This window comes from Juglans regia, chromosome 3, assembly GCF_001411555.2.
Source record: "Juglans regia cultivar Chandler chromosome 3, Walnut 2.0, whole genome shotgun sequence".
Lineage (NCBI taxonomy): Eukaryota > Viridiplantae > Streptophyta > Magnoliopsida > Fagales > Juglandaceae > Juglans > Juglans regia.
In genome coordinates this window covers 11672166-11692030 of record NC_049903.1, presented here as the reverse complement: position 1 = coordinate 11692030, position 19865 = coordinate 11672166, and the positions used below count along the sequence as shown (strand labels likewise).

Sequence of the window (19865 nt, the reverse complement as noted above, 5' to 3'; positions counted from 1 at the left end):
TATGTATATTTGAGACAAAATAATAATAAAATATTATTATTTTATTATTATTAAGGTTTTGCTAAAATCAATTTTTTTATATATATTTTACAATTAGCATCCACTACATACACTTGACATTAATAATATAAATGCAATAATAAAAAATATAATTTTTTATATATTATATTAAAAATATAATAAAATGAAGAAAATATATATTATAATAATAAAATGAATGTGTATGTGAATGTTTGTTGTGTTGTTGAAGGAGGGAGAAAAAGAAATGATTGTGAGAGAGAAAGAGAGTGGAAGGAGAGAGAAATAATGATTAAAATATGTTTTGTAGAGTGAATGATAGTTATCCAAATTTAGATAAGCATTGTTCATAGCTAGCTAAATATTTGGATATGTATAAGTCAATGTAGAGGATTTTAGGGTCATATTATACAAATATGACTTTGCATATACATATGCATAGACCAATGTGAATGCTCTTAAAGCCTGAGTCTCGAAGAATGTCCAAAGCGTATTTACGCTGACATAAATTGATGCCTTTGGAGGATCAAGCTACTTCAAAACGAAGAAAATATTTTAAAACACCCAAATCCTTGATTTTAAATATGTTGTCTAAGAAGTGCTTTAAAGTAGTAATAAAACCAAGGTCATTGCTTGCTAGTATTATGTCATCAACAAAAACTAACAAAACAATAAATGAAGAAGCCGTATACTTAATGAAGAGTGAATGTCAGAAGAGATTTGAGTAAAGCCATAGTCGAGAATAGAAGCATTAAGCTTAGAGAACCGTTGGTTCGAAGCTTGTCTTATCCCATAAAGGGATTTGGAAAGTTTACATACATGAGAATCACTTTTCTCAACAAAACCTGATGATTATCCATATAAACCTCCTCATTCAATTCACCATGTAAGACGTTATTAAATTCCAATTGATGTAAATGCTAATTTTTAGCAGCAGCTAAGGCTAGTAGACATCAAACTGTGGTTAACTTAGCAACCGGAGGAAAAGTCTCGTGAAAATCTAAACCTTCCACTTGTGTGTAACATTTTGCAACCAATCGGGCTTTATACCTTTCAATACTACCATTAGCCTTGTATTTGATAATATACCCACTTATAGCCTATAGATTTCTTTCCTACAATTAAAGAAGTAAGAGTCCAAGTTTTATTTTCTTCAAGAGCTTTAATTTCAGCATGCATAACTTATTTCCATTCAGGAATTTTAATGGCTTTTCATCAATCTCCCTAATCGGCTTTCATGGCATATACTTCTTCAGGTACACTTGAGTTGGAGAAGTAGAGTTATTTGTAGATGAAGGTATGTGATAGAAGAGTCTGCAATCTCAGGTACAATATTGGGTAAAACTAAGAAAGGGTCAGCAGTTAAAGAATGTGGAGTAGCATTAACAGAGGAAAAAAGGAAAGATAGTTTCGTGAAATACTACATCACGAGAAAGAAAGGTAGTATGAGACTCAAGATCATACAACTTATATCCTTTGACTGGAAAGGGGTAACCAATGAAGACACACTTTCTAGCTAGAGAGTCAAACTTGGATCTATTTCAAGTGAGAGTAAATGCAAAACATAGATAGCTGAAAACACAAATGATGAACAAACTGAAGGTTTTTACAAGAGATCATATAAGCCAGCCTTTTCTTCACCCACTCCAATTGTTTTCCATGTAGATAGTTCTTATACAAAACAAAATCAAGAGATGAAGATGACAATAGGAAATATCTTTAGTTAATTTGCTGGCTGAAAGAAGATTAAATGAGAATGAAGGAACACAAATGACATTATGCAAAACTAATGTATCAGATTGAATTATAGTTCCTATTTGAGTACCAGAAACAAGATTATCATTTGGTAGTTTGACATAAGAATGAATAGAAGTAATAGAAGAAAAGAAATGAGTAAAACATACCATATTATCTATAGCTCCAGTGTCAATGATTCAATGAGTACATGAGAAATTGACAGAAACTATATAAGCTTTTTCAAAAAGTGAGAAAACTGAGGATTTATTACTTGAAAAGAATTTTCAGCATTTGGGATCTTTGGAGTTGGAAGAATACCAAAAGATGAGTTTAGTGTATTAGCAGACAAAGTAGAAACTTGATTAACAGAGTGCATGGAATTTGGAGGATTAATCAAAGCAATAATTTGCTGACATTGCTCTTGTATAAATGATAACTATGGAGCATCGTTACTTCCTTGAACTGTAGGAGAAGAAGAAATTTGATTTGTTGAGTGAGCATTTGCTTTCTCAGATTTAAGGCCTGGTGGAAACCCATGGATTCTGTAACATTTATCTGATGTATGACCTGTATATCCACAATGACTACATACAGGTCTATCTTTATAAAATCCAGATTGCTTGTACGAATTGTTACCATTCTTGATATTTTTGGTCATCACAGCAGCAATAGAATCAAAACTTGGAACAAGATTGACTTTAGTTTCTCTTTGATTTTCCCCTTGTAAAACAAGAGAAAAATCTGATTCATAGAAGGCAAAGGATTTAAAAATAAGATATGTCCTCTTATGCTAGTAAAAGAGTCATTTAAGCCTATAAAAAATTGCAATATATATTCTTCTCGCTGAAATTCTGAAAAAAAAATTTAAGGTTTCACAAGAACACTGCGGCAACTGATGATGATTGGCTAACTCATCCCAATATGCTTTTAATTGTGTAAAGTCATCACTAACTGATTGTTGTTCTTGAGTCAAAGAACTAATGGCCTTCTTTAGTTGGAATATTTTGGGTCGATTTCCTTGTGAGAAACACTCTTGCAAATCTTTCCAAATCTTAGCTGCAACATCTATGTACAAGATACTTGATGCTATGTTCTTGGCAACTAAGTTGAGGATCCACGATAATACCATATCATTACACTTTTCTCAAGCAAAAAACATTGGATCAAACTCATTTGTTGGTCTCTTTAGGGTTCCATTAACAAAACCCATTTTGTTCTTTGTGTTGAGAGCTTTGGAAATAGATCTAGCCCATGTATGGTAGTTGTCTCCATTTAATTGTTGTGACACCAATATCAAATCAGGATTCTCTCGATGATGCAAATAGAAAGGACTTAACAGATCATCGATTGAACTTTGAGAAGACATCGTACAAAGGAATGAAAGAAAATCATAAAATTTGATTATTGTATACATGGAGAATCATAACAAAAGAAGATAAGATTGCTCTGATACCATGACAAAATCTGAATTCTGCCTTGGATTTTCTATTGGAAAGATTTGGTAATAGAGGATAGAAAGCAGAAAAAGAAATAGGAGAAATCTTGAAATTGTATTGAATGAATCGAATTAATCAGTGATGATCTGCATCGATGTATTTATAGCAAGAGAGAAACTTATTACAGCCAATGAGCATTAAGCTTGCTTAACTAATTTATGACTAAATTCCACGTAAGCAAATAAGCCATATCAGCAACCAGATTAGCAACTCTAAGATCACATACATGAACAGTTAGATCAATAACACTGGAATTGTGAATAAACATTTTAGATTATTGAAACAACAGAGAATAATAATTTCAATGGCTCATCCCCATACAGTGTGTGCATACCCATAGCATTGAGTAGGACTACAAATTGGAAAGATTGAGCCTAAATATTGTGTAGCCTTCATCAGAGCATTTTGGACTCTAAATGCAGGTTGGTGTTACATTCTAATCTCGGTATAAATCTGGTCGAACATTGCTTAGAAATCTAGTAATGCAACCAAACTCACCAACTGAATTCTATGACTCTAAATTATTTTGCAAATCCTAAGTAAGAAAATATAAAACAAACATTGCATTAGATTTTTAGACTATGGTTGTAATATGAATACAGAGAAGTTTCTGACTCAAATTACTTTGCAGGTCAAGCAAGAAAATATAGAATAAACTTAGATCTTCAGTATATGATGGTACTATGAATATAGAGAACTTGCAAATAAAATTTCCTTCAATGAGTTTGGTTGCAAGACTGGATTCCTAAGGGGTGTTCGACCAAATTTATTGTCTGATTAAAATTGTAACACCCTATACTCGGAGGGTCAGAGAGTTAGTTTCTATCTCTTAAAAAAATCACAACTCAACAATCCAAAAATGTACTCTAAATGACAAGGATAACTACTCTATAGCATGTAAAAGTCATTTATTTCAAATTAGGCGTTCGTCCATAACCAAGCTTCAAGTGTAAATATAAACAAGAAAAGAAACTCCATGAGTCTCAACTAATGTACTATAATCTCAAAATACTAACATAATAAAGAATTTAATTATTCAATAAATATTTCAATGGTCCCTTGTACCCTTTGGCACTTATTCAAAACCGGTATAACCCACTTGTCAAGCACTTATTCCTTTACACTCAATTAGTCACACCCATGCTTCATTTTCCTGATCTTCAACTAACACCTAAGAGTCATCTGAAAAATATTAGAAATAAGTGGTGAGTTTATCAACAACTCAGAAAGAAGCGATCCTATACTAGTGTATAAACATGAGTCATTTACAAAAGAGTAACTTGTTCATGTTAATTGAAGTTGTGCTTGATCTACAAAGTAAGTTAGGACTTCTTACTTTCCACCTGAAGAAAGTTCATGATGAGTTTCGTGCTAAGGAGTTGGTGTTGAGTGTGAGACAGGTTTAGAAAATTTGTATGCCGAGTATAATGCTACATTCGGTTCCACCACGAGTACCCGAGAATATAAGCCCCCTCCGACATCTAGAACCATGAATGATGGTGATGGCAAACATGAAACCAAATGGTTCAACGAGTGGTATAAAGCATCTTCTGCCATGGGATCTACTATTGCCAAAACAGAAGTGGATCGATATTTATCAGATGGTTGTGAGGCACTCATCTCATCATTTGACTTGTTGACTTGATGAAAAATTAATGAGCCTAACTATCCTATACTCGCGAGGATTGCATGAGACTTATTGGTCATATATGTTTCCACGGTTGCATCCGAGTCAACATTTAGTACTGAAGATCGTGTATTTGATCTTTTTTGGAGTTTGTTGGCTCTGAGAACCGTTGAGACATGTATTTGTACTCAAAATTGGTTAAGGCATCTGTCAACAACCATTGATATCAGAGGCTATAGATAATGTAGAGAGTTTCGTAGTAGAATTAAGTAATGTTTTCTTTGTTTTCATTGTAATTTAATTTTTTAGTATTTTTCATAATTCAAATTCACTAACATTTGATGTTTTATTCTTATTATTAATATTTATTAATATTTGTATATAAATTTGAGCACACAATCAAACGTGATAATTATTGAAGATTGAAGGTTGAAGCAACAAACATGAAGATCACTCCCAATTTGTTGTCTTATCTATGTTATGTTCTTTTTTTTTTTTTCTTTTTCTTTTTTGTATTGTTGCTATGTTTAAGACAATTTGTCTTTTTTGTAATATGTAATACTAGACATCTAGTGAAGTTATTTTTATTTTTTTTAATTATGTAGTTAGTAGTACATAATATTGTTAGTATTAGTATTATAATTTATAGTTATAGTATTAGTATTATAAATTTATAGTTATAGTAAGTAACATCTATAGCTAATTTAGTGATTTATTTATTATTTTATACATAACATTACAAATACAAACGATATTAAAATAAAAATGAAACTTAAATATAGAAATAATGATCTAGAAATAGTTTAAAGTAAATTAAGAGTTTAAAGTAATCCCAAAAAGGCCCAAAGTATACTAGAAATAGTGTATAACAACTAGGCCCAAAAGTGGTCCAAACAGATAATAGGGCAAAAATCGGCCGAAACCGGTCTGGCCGGTATCCCTCCCCACAATCGGCCAGTTTCCTCCATCACCAAAATACAAGTCAGTCGGTTCGATTTTTGAGAAAAACCTAGCCGCTGACTTCGGTGTTTGGTTCAACGTTTTTAATTTCGTACCGTACCGGCCGGTACGGCCGAAATTTTTCGTTTCGGCCGTCCGGCCGGTACAGGTACTAGATATATACCGTACCGGCCAAAATACCGGCCGTACCGGCCTAAATTTCGGCCTGTACCGGCCGATATTTCGGCCTGTGTGTTTTTTTTTTTTTTCGTTTTTTCAAACTACAAGTTTATTTTTTGACCCCCAATTTAGATTAGACTATTTATAATTTATATGTATGTATGTATTTATATATAATTTATTCATATATAAACTATTATTTTAGAATATAATTGTTATATATATTTATATATATAATTTATTCATATATCGACTATCCCGAAACGGTACACGAAACGGTACCGGTACCGAAATATTTCGTTCTAGTGTCTTGACCGGTACGGTATTCAAAACATTGATTTGGTTCGAGAGGACTGACCGGTGTTTTGAAGATAAGGAACGTTCAGTAGACAAACTTAGATGTTTCTTTTTTAACACATTATTTCTTTGGGCTTCAGCCATTATATTCAATGAAAATAGTGTCCATGATTTCCTTGTTTCTTTGTCTAGTTTTGGGCTTGAAATTAGGTGTTAACATTGTGTTTTGCATACTTTTGGGTCACGTTCTAGCAACTCAGGTTTTCAAAACTTGGGCCTACAAAAGATATGGAAGAATGCAACTGAGAGAGGGGGATCTTGGGGCCGGGGAGTCTCCGATGCCAAAGTTAGTAAATTATTTTGGAAGTTTGTAAATAAGTGAAAGAGTCTAAGGATCAGAGAGCGTTTCTCATACCTGAGACTTGCTATTTATACCAGGATCTGGGGGGAACAGATCGTGTCTGTCTCTACAGAGTCCGTGCCCTTCATACTGTTCCTTCTGTCAGAGTCTTTTTAATGCAGTGTGACTCTGCGACGACACCATTAATGTGACGTGTAGCTCGGGTAATGGAGCTATTAATGTAGCGTGGTTCTCTGTTCCTGCTTCATCCTTTGTGATCCGTCGATGTTCCCATGTCAGATAATCGAGGGTTCTCCGATTGGGTCGAGACCCAGTGGGTTTTGTGAAGTGGGAAAAATCCCCTTACACTAAGTTTTCACATTTGTATACTTTTTGTATAATGGAATTATGCCTATCTACTTGTCTTAATACAACTTTTATTACCTTAAAATAAAATAAAATAAAAAATTCCAACACACAGTAGTTAAAATTCTCCCCTCGCAAGTCCCTCTAAAGCATCTCTCGATGTTTTCCCCCGAACCATGTGCAAGCAACAAAGGAAATAGCACAGGGTGGGTAGAAAATGAACCAAGTACTCATGATGCAACAGATTTTAAATAAATTTATAAAGGGGGGAAAATAAGAAAAAGAAATAGATTGATATTCGAGTCTTATGAGAAAATGAGTGATATATCATTTATTTTTCTGTGTAATGTTAGGTAGAAGTCTTAAATGTACAAATTTTGTATAATTTTTTATAAAAATGTGGATCCCATCAAGAAAAAACAAGTTTTTTACATTTTTTTTTATGATGAGATCTACTTTTTTATAAAGAACTTACGTGATATTTGTGCATTCGGGAATTATATATATCATTTCTCTTTCTTTGATTACCTTCGAGAATTACCTTCGGTTACGTATAGTTTTTCTGTGGAAACTGGTTGGGGTTGGAGGTGAAATGAAATATATAATAGTTTATATATTTTAAATAGAAAACGCCAATTAATTTTATAAACGATTCATATTTATGTTACTGCGAGATACTATATATCATATTATAAAAATTTGATATCCTCATCTAAAAGAAAATACTGCTGCCAAAACAAAAAAAAAATCTAAAAGAAAATACTAATTCCCCCCCCAACGTACTCCCTATTTCGCTCCTAGTATAAAAATGTGTTTTTTTTTAAAAAAATTATTTACAAAAACAAAAAATTTACACTAGGGGCAAAGTGGGGGCACTCTGGGGAGCAAGAGTAGCAGCACTCAATCTAAAAGCAAATTAAAGTAACATCGAAATAATGGACGTTTTAAGAGAATCATATAAAATGAAATTCGACACCTTATAAAATAATCAAACAAAATCTAATTTATTTTTTTATTTGAGAAAGGAAACAAAGGCTCCTATTTTTCAGTTGTTGAAGGAATGGTTGTTTTTAAAAGTTCTCGGATCTATTGGAAACTTTTTTGGAGAGGTCAAGATAATCATTTTTATATATTTTTTTGTCAAGAGCTAATAGATTAGTTTCAAGGACCAGCCATAATTCCAATTGGTGTTCTACAAAATGAGTTTAAAAAAAAGGTTTTGAAATTGAAAAAGTTATAATACAAGATGAAAAGGTTAGAAAATTTAAAATTAAAAAATATTTTATATTTAATTGATATTTGATAGGGGTGGGCAGTAGGGCCCCGCCCCCGCTGCCCCGCACCTGTGTGGCGGGGCGGACCACCACGTCCGCCAGATGCGGGGGCGGGGGCGGGATGGGGTGACACCCGCCCTGCCCATTTATATTATAAAAAAAAAAAAACCTACGCATGAAACGACGTCATTTCATACGTAGGTTTTTTTTTTTAACCTAGGCATGAAACGACGTCGTTTCATGCCTGGGTTAATAACGAAATCCCCCCCCTCCCCGATTCCCTCCCTCGCTCACTCTCAGTGCTCTCTGTCTCTGCCTCCCAGTGACCCAAACCGCTGCAACTCGTCTCTCCCTCTCTCTGAGTTCCCAGCTACCAGCGTCCCCTTCAACGTCGCCGTCACACGACTCGCATCCGGTCCCTCTCTCTGCATCTCTGTCACCAAAGATCCGAAGGTAAGAAACCCTATCCCATTTTTTTTTTTTTTTTGTGATTTATATTTTTAATGGAGATTGGAGGATGGATGGGGTTTATCGGAGATGGAGGATGAGATTTTTGTGAATTGTGTGCTGTGGAGCTTAGATTGTGCATGTGGTTTGGTTTGAACTTTGAATGAGTCTGTGACTCCGTGCATGTGAATTGTGTTTGTTTAGGGGATTCAAAATACCCTAAATTAATTTAGGGGTTTCAAAGATTGAAACCCCTAAATTAATTTAGGATTTCAGATTGGAGCCCTAAATTAATTTAAGGGTTTCAATCTTTGAAACCCTTAAATTAATTTAGGGTTTTTCGAAACACATTAATTCAGTAGATACACATGCAGCTTTGTAATTGGTGGAAATATATATATATTTATAATATTAGATTTATAAATGATATTAATTAATCTCTAAAAATTTATATGATAAGTGTAATCCCATAATGTTCAATTGCCTCATGTCCTCATCCAAGCTGGCCAGATTTTTAGCGCACTAATCTTGCATGGCTATAAATTAAATTAGTATGGTTTTCTGTTTTCATATTAATTTCATAAGTAATACTACATACAAATTAAATTAGTGCATGGCTATAATTAAATTAGTGCTCACTAATCTCATTTATTTACTCATCTCATTTTATTCTTGAAAAAAAGTCATCTCATTTCATGAAGTAGATGCCTATTTGTGGGGGCCAAAAGTCAAAAAGCAAACAAAATTGGAGAAATTTGTCCTCAAAGTGGCCCATAGATGACTCAATCCTATGCGTGCACTTTTGAGTCTTTGACCTATTGGATTATTAATATGCATATGGTTGTAGTATTTTTCTAGACTCCTTTGTTTTAAAAATTATAAATGCATATAGAAAAAAACAAAACCTCCACGTAAAGGCGCTTCTTGATTGTTGATCACATTAGACTTCATTATAATTTTGTAAATATCTTCACCTATACATATACATATCTTCCACATATATTTGTAAACAAAACCTCCACCTATACATATCTTCCATGTGAATATTTCTAAATGTTTAATCCAACTTTTTTTTATGTTCATTATAATTTATATACACACATATAGTGTATTTGTTGTTAATATACTTTATTACATTTATAACCAAAGTACACAATATATATATTTACATATATATATATATGAATATCAAGTGATACTTTTTTTTATTCTACTTTTTTTTTTATGTTCATTATATAGTTGTTATGTTTTCTATAATTTCAGATTTCTTGTTTGCTTGAGTTCATAGATATGCCAGCAGATTCTAGTGCGAGCTCTCATTTCCAGGCTCAGGGCACCCCTACTCCTATCCATACACCTACACCTACCCCTCCTACTCATACCCCTACCCTTAGCCCCACGGCACCTTACTCTGCCCCCAACCCAACAAGAAACCTGCTTCAATAGTTTGGAGTCATTTCACCAAACTAGAGAGTGGTGACCCAAGTAACCCCCAAGCCAAATATAACCATTGTGGGAAAATTTATGGATGTCACTATAGGAAACATGGCACCTCACAATTAAAGGTGCATTTAAACGAGCAATGCAAAAAAAGTCCAATATCAAGATCATTACAAGAGAAAAGCCAATCTAGGCTAGAAATTGGACTTCAAAAAATGACGGATGAGACTAGCGGGGGTGCAACTTTGAGGGGTTATACTAAGTATGATCCCGATGAGTGTAGAAGACATCTAGCTCGTATGGTCATAATGGACGAGCTACCTTTTCAAATTGTTGACGGGAAAGGGTTCCAAGTGTATTCTCACTACTTGGAACTAAGGTTTAATATTCTCTCTCGCCACACGGTGGCAAAGAATGTAAAAAAACATTTTTACATTGAAAATGAGAAGTTGAGGGGTCAATTGGCGGATCAATTTGTTTGTCTCACCACTGACACTTGGACATCGATCCAAAATTTTAATTATATGTCTTTGACTGTGCATTTTATTGATTGCCATTGGACATTGCAAAAGAAAATTATAAAATTTTGTAAAATCACCGATCATAAGGGTGAGACAATTGGGAAGGCCTTTGAGGCTTCAATAAAAGAGTGGGGTTTGACCCGAGTTATTACAGTCACAGTCGATAATGCCTCGTCTAACGATGTTGCATTGGGACATCTGAAAACTTATCTTAGAAAGGCAAATAAGACACTTATGGGTGGTGAGTGTCTGCCTGTGAGATGTGCGGCACATATTTTGAATCTGATTGTCAGTGATGGTTTGAGAGATCTTCATGACTCGATTGCTCGGGTTAGGACTGCTATGAGATGGGTGAGATCTTCTCTTTCAAGGTTGGAGAAATTCAAGGTTGCTGTGAGATCTGCAGGTCTAACATCTAAGAAGGGCATTTGTACTGATATGCCTACACGATAGAACTCAATATTTTTTATATTAGAGATGGCCCAAGAATATAGGCTGGCATTTGCATTATTGGGTGATGAAGACATCCAATATGTTAAATATTTTGATGATCACGGGGGATTGGGGAAACCCGTAGATGATGATTGGGAAATTGTAACTATTTTTGTAGAGTTTTTGAGGCTTTTTTACGATGTCACCACGAGGCTATCCAGAACTTTGTACCCTACATCCAATGTTGTATGCCAGCAAATATGTAGGGTAAAAGAAGAATTAGATGACATAGTCGCGGGTGGTCACATTAGGCTACAGGAGATGGCATTGATTATGAGGATAAAGTACGACAAGTATTGAGGAGATTTAACTAGGGCTAATATTTTGTTATATGTAGCTGTCGTCTTTGACCCGAGGTATAAGTTGGATGGCATGATATTTGGATTGGGTCTTGCATACGGGCAAGTATGGGCGGAGCTTATTGCAGCAAGGGTTCGGGAAACCCTTACTAGATTATTTGATGAGTTTTCCACCCTGTGGGGTGGTAATATTGCGGCACCTACATCTACTCCCTCAGCCTCAGGCTCACAGATTCCTAAAGTCGAGGTTGGGAAAAGGCGTAGATTAGAGTGGGGTGAGAGGTATGAGCAGACCCCCTTCCTTCGGAGTTCTGTAGAGACTCAGTCAGAGATAGACATATACTTAGCAACAGAGATTCTACCATTTTCACGAGATTTCGATATATTAAGTTGGTGGAAGGTGAATGCCGTGAAGTATCCCATCCTTGGAGAGATAGCCCGCACACTTTTGGTCATCCCTGTTAGCACAGTAGTCTCAGAGTCGGCCTTTAGCACCGGAGGGCGTGTATTAGATTCATTTCGGAATTCATTAGTTCCTACCACTGTGGAGGCTTTGATTTGCACGCAGAATTGGATCAAGGAAACTCCAATTCATGTTTCGGATATTCTTGAGTATGAGGAGGCCGACGTCGAGGATGAAGGTGATGATCAGTCTGGATCTGGTATTTATTTTAATTTCATTTTCTAATTTCTTATTTTAATTTATTTATTTTCATTTAATTGGTATTCATTAATTTGATTTCAAATTTAATACTTATAGTGATACATGAGATGGCGTCTACGGCTACCTCCGATGCAGTATGACTTTGTATTGGACTCACCATTGCCATAGTTTGCATAATTTCTCCCCTAATTGTTTTTTGTATTTAAAATTTTGTTTCATCTTTATAACTTTTTAATTCTAATTTTTTTTTAACTTATTAATATTTCAGGTTTTATAACTTATTTACTTTTATTTTTAACTTATTGATTTTCAGTCTCACAGCAATCAACACAACTCAGTGAACTCACCGCTACGGCTCCACCCCAAAATCAATTTTGTTAATTTACAATTAATGTAATGTTACTACAATAGTTAATTGTACAATTTGTAATATTTATTTTTTTTAGATGAGTTTGTAATAGTGTAATAGTTTATTAATTCTCTTAATTTGTATAATTGTAAACTATTTATTTTAGCATAGTGTCTTACTGCCTTAGTGATGATTATTACTTAATTAGTTAATAGTTGAAACTTAATATCTACTTAATAGTTCAATCTATGATTATATATATATATTATTTGTTTTCTACTTATCAAAAAAAAATTATTTATTTTCTATTTTTAAATTTATATTTTTTTAATCTAAATAATGGGCTCAAAGTGGCCCAAAACGAATTATGAGCTCAAAGTGGCCCAAAAATCGATTTTGAGCCATTTACCAAAAAAATGTACTGGGCCAAAGTAGTGGATGCAGGGGGTGTGGACAGGTGGGGGTCCACCCCCGCACCCCGGGCAGCGGACAGGGGACCCCGCCCCCGCATGGACCCCCGCACCCCAGGCAGCAAACGGGGTAATGGGCGGGGGCGGGGTCCGGGGAAAATCTCCCACCCCTTCATATGCGAGGCGGGGGGCGGGGGAGGGGTGGCCCCGCCCTGTAGGGGGCGGGTATCACCCCTAATATTTGAGAATAAAATTATGAAAAATTTTGCCCAATTCTAAAAATTCTAAGCATGACCAAATGTGGGGGCCTTGACACAACACTTTCGTCTCATTTCTCGAGTCTTTTATTCACTTCTAATGCTACATGACGAAACTACAGAAATAGCTGGTAGGTAGATGATACAAGCGAAAATGTGTAGTATACAGCCTACTTTAACATTACATTTCTAATTTATTCGGATTAAAAAAAAAAAAAAAAAAAACATTACATTTCTCATGGAATAAATTAGACCATTCTTAACACCAGTGCATCTTTTCATAAAAAATGAAAAGAGGCCCTTTAACCAGAAATTGAGGATGGAGGACGATGAGGGAAGATCTAGCTCACACACCAGAAGTAAAAGGAGGTCAAGAACAAAGAAGAAAACCTTTGAAGAATAGTCGGAAGTTTCAAAAAACCAAAAATGCAAATAAAACTTAAAAACCGAACAAAGATTTCTAAAACGAAGCTGCAAAGAAGGTTGCTTGCCCAGCGTGGAAAACCACTCTTTTATCTCATAACTGCTGGACTGATTTACTGGCACAGCTTCTCAACTGCTGTTACTATCTGGGCTGGCTGAACCACGGTCCATTCCTCCAATGTCCCAGCATATGGGGTTGGCACGTCCTGCGAAGACAGACATACAATCGGGGCGTCCAAATAGTCGTGGAAGTTCTCAGTAATAGCAGCTGTCAAACTAGCACCAATCCCACCGGTCCGCATGCACTCCTCTACTATCAGCACACGATGCGTCTTTTTCACTGAATTCCCAATCGTGTAAAGATCGAAAGGTTTCAGTGACCTGATGTCAATTACTTCAGGATCATAGCCCTTATTCACCAAAGTTTTAGCTGCCTGCATTACATGATACCTCATCCGGGAGTAGGTTAAGATTGTGACATGCTCCCCAGGCCTAACCATCTCAGCTTCTTCAAGAGAACAGATATATTCTTCATCTGGAATTCTTTCCTTGAGGTTGTAAAGCAAAACATGCTCAAAAAGTATCACTGGGTTCTCACTTCGAATTGCAGCTTTCATCAAGCCCTTGGCATTATATGGGGTTGAGCATGCCACCATTTGTATTCCAGGGATTGATTGAAAATATGACTCAAGACGCTGGGAATGTTCAGCCCCGAGTTGCCGACCAACTCCACCAGGTCCACGAATAACTACAGGAATTTTAAACTGGCCACCAGATGTATAGTGGAGCATGCCACAGTTGTTGGAGATCTGGTTAAAAGCTAAAAGGAGAAATCCCATATTCATACCCTCAATAATTGGCCTCAGACCAGTCATGGCAGCTCCAATACCCATGCCTGTAAAGGAGTTTTCAGCAATAGGAGTGTCAAGAACCCTGAGATCCCCATACTTATCAGCCAGGCCTTTAGTCACCTTGTATGACCCTCCATAATGACCCACATCTTCACCCATCACACACACATGGGGATCCCTGTCCATTTCTTCTTCCAGGCCTTCTCTTAGGGCTTCAAAAAGTAAAAGTTCATGCCTGAAGATAGAACAATAACTCATTAAAACCCTGAGCTGAAAAGGAACGCAAAGACATAAGGCAATATTTTCATGATGTTATTCGTGTAGTTCTGTTAGGAAATGTAAAGGAGCGTAGGATCAACATAGTTACTACCCGCCTGTGATCATGGAAGAAAAATAGCGATCGCATGTACATAAAAGGAAATTCTTAAATGAACACTTCAAAGATATTTACATATGAAAATGAAAATAAGGCATGTTTGGACACTTGGAGTATCTCAGAATTTTGTAAATAGAAGTAAAATGGTTTGAGTGAAGATATTTTATTGGGTTTTGGGAAATGAGAGAGAAAAAGTTGAATAAAAATATTATAAAGTTAAAAAATTGTTTGAATATTCTTTTTGTTTTGAAGTTTGTAAAAATATTGATTTTTGTGTTTGAATAACGATTAGATGAAAAAGTTAAAAATTTGAAATTGAAAAGTGTTTTGTGTTTGAGTGATGTTTGGGAATGAAATTTTGAGAAATTTTGAGAATTCTCACAAGTGTCCAAACATGCCCTAAGTCTCCACACGGAATGCATCCCGATTAAGAAAGCCAATAGCAAAACCAAATTATTTTTTGCCAGAGAAACACAATCCGAGTTTTCAAAAACAGACATACTAAGCAAGATAGCACATTCGGTGGGAGGGGTAATTTGCTTTCTTTCAAAGTTGTAACATCAGATACATTTGAGATTTCTAACATGCAAAGATAAATATTTAAAAAAAAATGTCTATCACGCACATCTGAGATTCTAACATACTTATAAAGGGAATCATCTTCCTATCATAGTTCTTGAAACCCTTTGCTATGACACAATACTAGTCAAATTTTGAGCCCTTAAGCATAACAGTCATATCTTAAATTAAAACATAAATGATATGAATAACTTCACTAGCACAGCTGAATGAGACACCTTGATAGGATTTAATGACTTGTCAAGCATCAATACAACAAGTGAGAGATCATTGAAGTCCCAGCTCAAGAATTTGGAAAAGAAATGGAAACTCCCTCAGCACAAGGTTTGGCATTTGGATGAAAAATGTAGTAATCATCACTAATATTTGAAAGAGACTAGGAGAAAATGTCTAGAAAGTTTGAATGCACTAAAGAGATTTGATAAAGAGGAAAAAGCTTGCTCTTACAATCTTTTCCAATTAATCTAAAATGTCAAATGCCCATGGCATCTTTTTCAACTATGCATATGGTGCATCAAAAGCCCATCCTATTACCCCCTTCGAAGCCATATAGTAAGATGGTGAATGAGATCCCACATTACTTTGGAAAGATGATGTTCTTGCTTTTTATAATGAATTTCAAGGAGCTCCAAATATAACCTTAACTAGTCATTTCGAAGTGTGGACCCATATGTGACTTGGACCTTCTTTGGGGTGTTACAAGTGGGGGAAAAAGGGTGGTATTAGAACCAAACCCAACCAGAAGTGTGCTGATGAGGATGTTAGGAATTTAAGGAGGGAACATTGTAATGCTCCAATCGGATCGAGTATCGAAAGGTGGTGAATATGATCTCAGATTGTTTGGGAGGAAGATGTGAATGCCCTTTATAATGACATTCAAGGAGTTCCAGTCATAATTTTGACTAGTCATTTTGGACTATAGACCCAGATGTGGCTTGGGCCTTCCTTGGATCGTAACACGCCCATCGTTGTTTAGGATTTGCTTTGGGCATAATAGCATTGACAGGCTTCTGACTCAAATGCTAGCCAACCTTTCATTTCGGTTGACATGGTAAGAACCTTGCAAACTCCAGGCATTATCTATCTTTCGATAGTTATTTAGGTAGTAAGACAAACAAACTTGACATAAAGAAACCATCTAGCACTTTATAATCAAGTACCAGATGTTCAAGCAAAACCTCAGACAAGGTTGAGCCAAAATTACTCAACATTGAGACAATAGACCATCTATTCAAAGATAATGGTTAAAATGTATTCTCACTTGTATGGTAGAACACAGTTATTTGCAACAAAAATTTATTACTTAAATTTTCCAAGAAGTTAACCAACATTTTGGATTAAGGCGTTCAAAGTATAAAAAGGACACGTTTTAGACCAAATTAATGAAGCTCTGCAATCGTCTTAGTCTCTTGGCTTCAGACCTAAAATATTATGAATCAGGAAAAAACAAAGAGAACTCAAAGAATCAAGGTCTTCACTCTGCGCGGACTGACAATTGGAGGATCAGCGTGTTCAGGTAGTTTAACTAAAAGAAAAAACAGAAAGAAAAATATTCACAAAGAATGCATTTTTATACAAGGGCCAAAAAAAGGCAGCCGGTGTGTTAATCAGACCTAAAATATTATGAATCAGGAAAAAACAAAGAGAACTCAAAGAATCAAGGCCTTCACTCTGCGCGGACTGACAATTGGAGGATCAGCGTGTTCAGGTAGTTTTTATAACTAAAAGAAAAAACAGAGAGAAAAATATTCACAAAGAATGCATTTTTATATAAGGGCCAAAAAAAGGCAGCCGGTGTGTTAATCAGACCATATTATGGTGCTAAATAAAGGAGTTGAATGAAAGAAAGAGGAAGGCATCTGATTTTAGGAAATGCAGTTCTTAACCGATAAAATATTGGGTTCATTCATATCATTATGTAATTAATCCATGGTCCCGAGCCAATTACTTGAAACTTATTAGAAACTAGAGAACGGTAATCATATGCGAAGCTACTACAGTCATTAAGAGGAACGTCTATAGGAAATAAATTATATTATTTGGTTGCATTTATCATTGCAGAGAGTGTAAGCAAATTAAATCCACTAACAATGCATATTCTGAATCCGTTGCTAGCGTAAATTATGGTAGCATTAATATTCACAGTGTTTATCAAATGAATCAAGCATTCCAAATTGATCACAGGAAAGAAGCATACCCAGGTTTTGAAGTAGTAGAAGCTGCAGAACTGTCGGGCTTCGTCTACAAGAACACACACGCCGAATCAAAAGTCAATGACCAAAAGACAAAATCACATATAATTCAAGCGAAGTATAATAAAAGGGAGGAGATGGTTAACTGCAACTGCATTAGTAATCAACTGCTCAGCCCTGCGTCCTCTCGCGTTAGAGCGCGGGACCACCCTTCCATCAGATCTGACTACCAAAAAGCTTGCTTTCCTCTCTGTATCAAATCAAACAAGCCCGAAATAAAATATACGCACCGATAGATAATATATATCATCTTGCAAACGTCGAAGACAACCACAGGTTTTACAATCTAATGTATCACAACAAACCACGTAATTTGTAATTCGAGCTGAAGGAAAACCTGAAAGGGATTTGCGAGACGAGACCAGGAACTTCCTGGAGTCGAGAGAATTGGAGACCGATAAAGCCGTCGCGGCTCCCAATCCTTGAAAAACGGCGGCCATTTGATCAACGAGATATAACGAATCGATGTAACACAGGGCAGAGAGAAAGAGAGGATGAAAATGAAGAGAGAAAGTGAACGGGTACAAATTTATAAGATAAAGAACAGAGAGAGAGAGAGAGAGAGAGAGAGAGAGAGAGAGAGAGAGTGGGGAGTGGGCGGAGAAACTGAGAGGAAGAAGAAGAAGGCTTGCTTGGTGTTTGTGGGTGTGTGGGGGCGGGGAGTCGGATCGGTTTGGTTTGCGTTGCTGTGCTGTGCGAGAGCGTTGGGCGATTTATTTCAGAAAGAATTTGTACCCTTAAAAAAGCTGCCCCCACACACCTCACATTTCTGAGTCAGTAGGAGCCCCCATTTTGCATTGTTTCCATCGCCCCCACTCTTCGCTCTTCTCTCTGTTTTTAACGAGAAGGGTAGTTTGGTTATTTCAGTTGTATTTTAATCGTTTTATTATCCCATCGTTACGAAGATTTCGCCGGCTTTCCTATTTTTATTCTTTCTCTTTCTTTTAATCGATTGACAACTCTGTCCTTTGTGTTAAGGGTTCCCGTTGGGTCGCCTACCTGGACCAACCACACAAGTAGCTTTTAAATGTCTCCTTTTTTTTTTCTTTTTTCTTTTTTTACAAATAAATAAATATTTCATTGCACAAAAAATATATTGGTTGAGAACTTTGGTTCATAAATATTTAAGGAATTATTTTACATGTTTAATAAATCATTTTCATTATTTATTAATTTTTTCTCAAAAAAATCATTCAAAAATTATGAGCAATCCCACTCACCTTATTATTAAGTAAAAAAGAGAGAGGATTTAAGTAGCGTATATATATTATTTTATTATATATATTTTTTCAAACAAGTATATCATAGATATAATAAACGATTACAAGATATTCAATAGAGTGGGAGCCATCAACAATCATCTCAAACAAGCACATATATCACAAGAAAAATAAAACAAAAAAAGATCTGGAGCCAATGACTTGACTCCCACCCATTTTCCACAAAGAGGAGTCGTTTGAAGAGGTTTTGACATAGTCTAATAAACAGACTATAAAATTACATCTGAAAATCGTATTGGATTGTTGTATGCTGCATTTTCTTGGCCTGAATTAGCTAAATGTGACTTTCACTACCTCTTTCTCTTAATCCTTTGTTAGAAAAAATGGAAACATAGGAAAATAGCAACTGAAAGATGGATCGAATCGTCAGCAAATGACCATCACTGGCTATGGAGGTGCATGTAGGCCACGTGCCACTCTTGAAGAGAAAATAATGGTTGGTCTAAGAGATTCAAGGCCACTGACTTCGATGGTGCCACGCGTGGCAGCAAAAAACTCCCTATGGCGTGGCAGCGTGTAAGACGTACACACCGCTCTTTTAATCAATTTTCTTTTGCCGTCTTAAGGATTGGAACCTAGAGAATCTGGTGATGGGGCGCCTGGCGGTCGTAGGAGGTCGAAAGTAAGAAGATCGACACATCTCAATGCTATGAATAGAAAATAAACAAAAAACCGGAGAAATGAAGAAAAATGGATCATAAGTGTCCACCCCCTCTGGACAAAGATGGGAGGATTGTTACGATTTAGGCTGGAGAGAAAATTGCTTGGAGAGAGAAGGATTTTCCCCTATGATTTTCTTATATCAACATTACTTATTGTTGTGTAATGCTTCTAAAATAATTCTTGAGCATTTACACAAAACAAAAAAATAATTATTTAGTAATAGTATATATTACACTCTCATCTCACTTCGATCGTATTGTGCTGGTGTGATATTACATATCAAGCATT

The 19865-nt window shown here is 35.6% G+C and overlaps 1 protein-coding gene across 1 annotated transcript; it reads right to left on the bottom strand.

Moving 5' to 3' along the window:
- Positions 1–13308: 13308 nt before the first annotated feature.
- LOC108983269 (pyruvate dehydrogenase E1 component subunit beta-3, chloroplastic) lies at positions 13309–18383 on the bottom strand. The gene is made up of 4 exons (XM_035688339.1): positions 17972–18383; positions 17721–17824; positions 17580–17623; positions 13309–14662 (listed from the first exon to the last, which is right to left on the bottom strand). The coding sequence occupies exons 1-4, from the start codon at positions 18072–18074 to the stop codon at positions 13690–13692; spliced, it is 1224 nt and encodes a 407-aa protein (XP_035544232.1). The 5' UTR covers positions 18075–18383; the 3' UTR covers positions 13309–13689.
- Between the last annotated feature and the right edge of the window lie 1482 nt (positions 18384–19865).

Excerpts from the sequence above, each read along its gene's own strand:
- LOC108983269 (XM_035688339.1), bottom strand. The coding sequence starts at position 18,074 with ATGGCCGCCGTTTTTCAAGGATTGGGAGCCGCGACGGCTTTATCGGTC. Across the intron at positions 17,624-17,720 it reads TGATTACTAATGCAGTTGCA|ACGAAGCCCGACAGTTCTGC; the intron begins GTTAACCATCTC and ends GTGTTCTTGTAG. Across the intron at positions 14,663-17,579 it reads TCTACTACTTCAAAACCTGG|GCATGAACTTTTACTTTTTG; the intron begins GTATGCTTCTTT and ends TTCTATCTTCAG.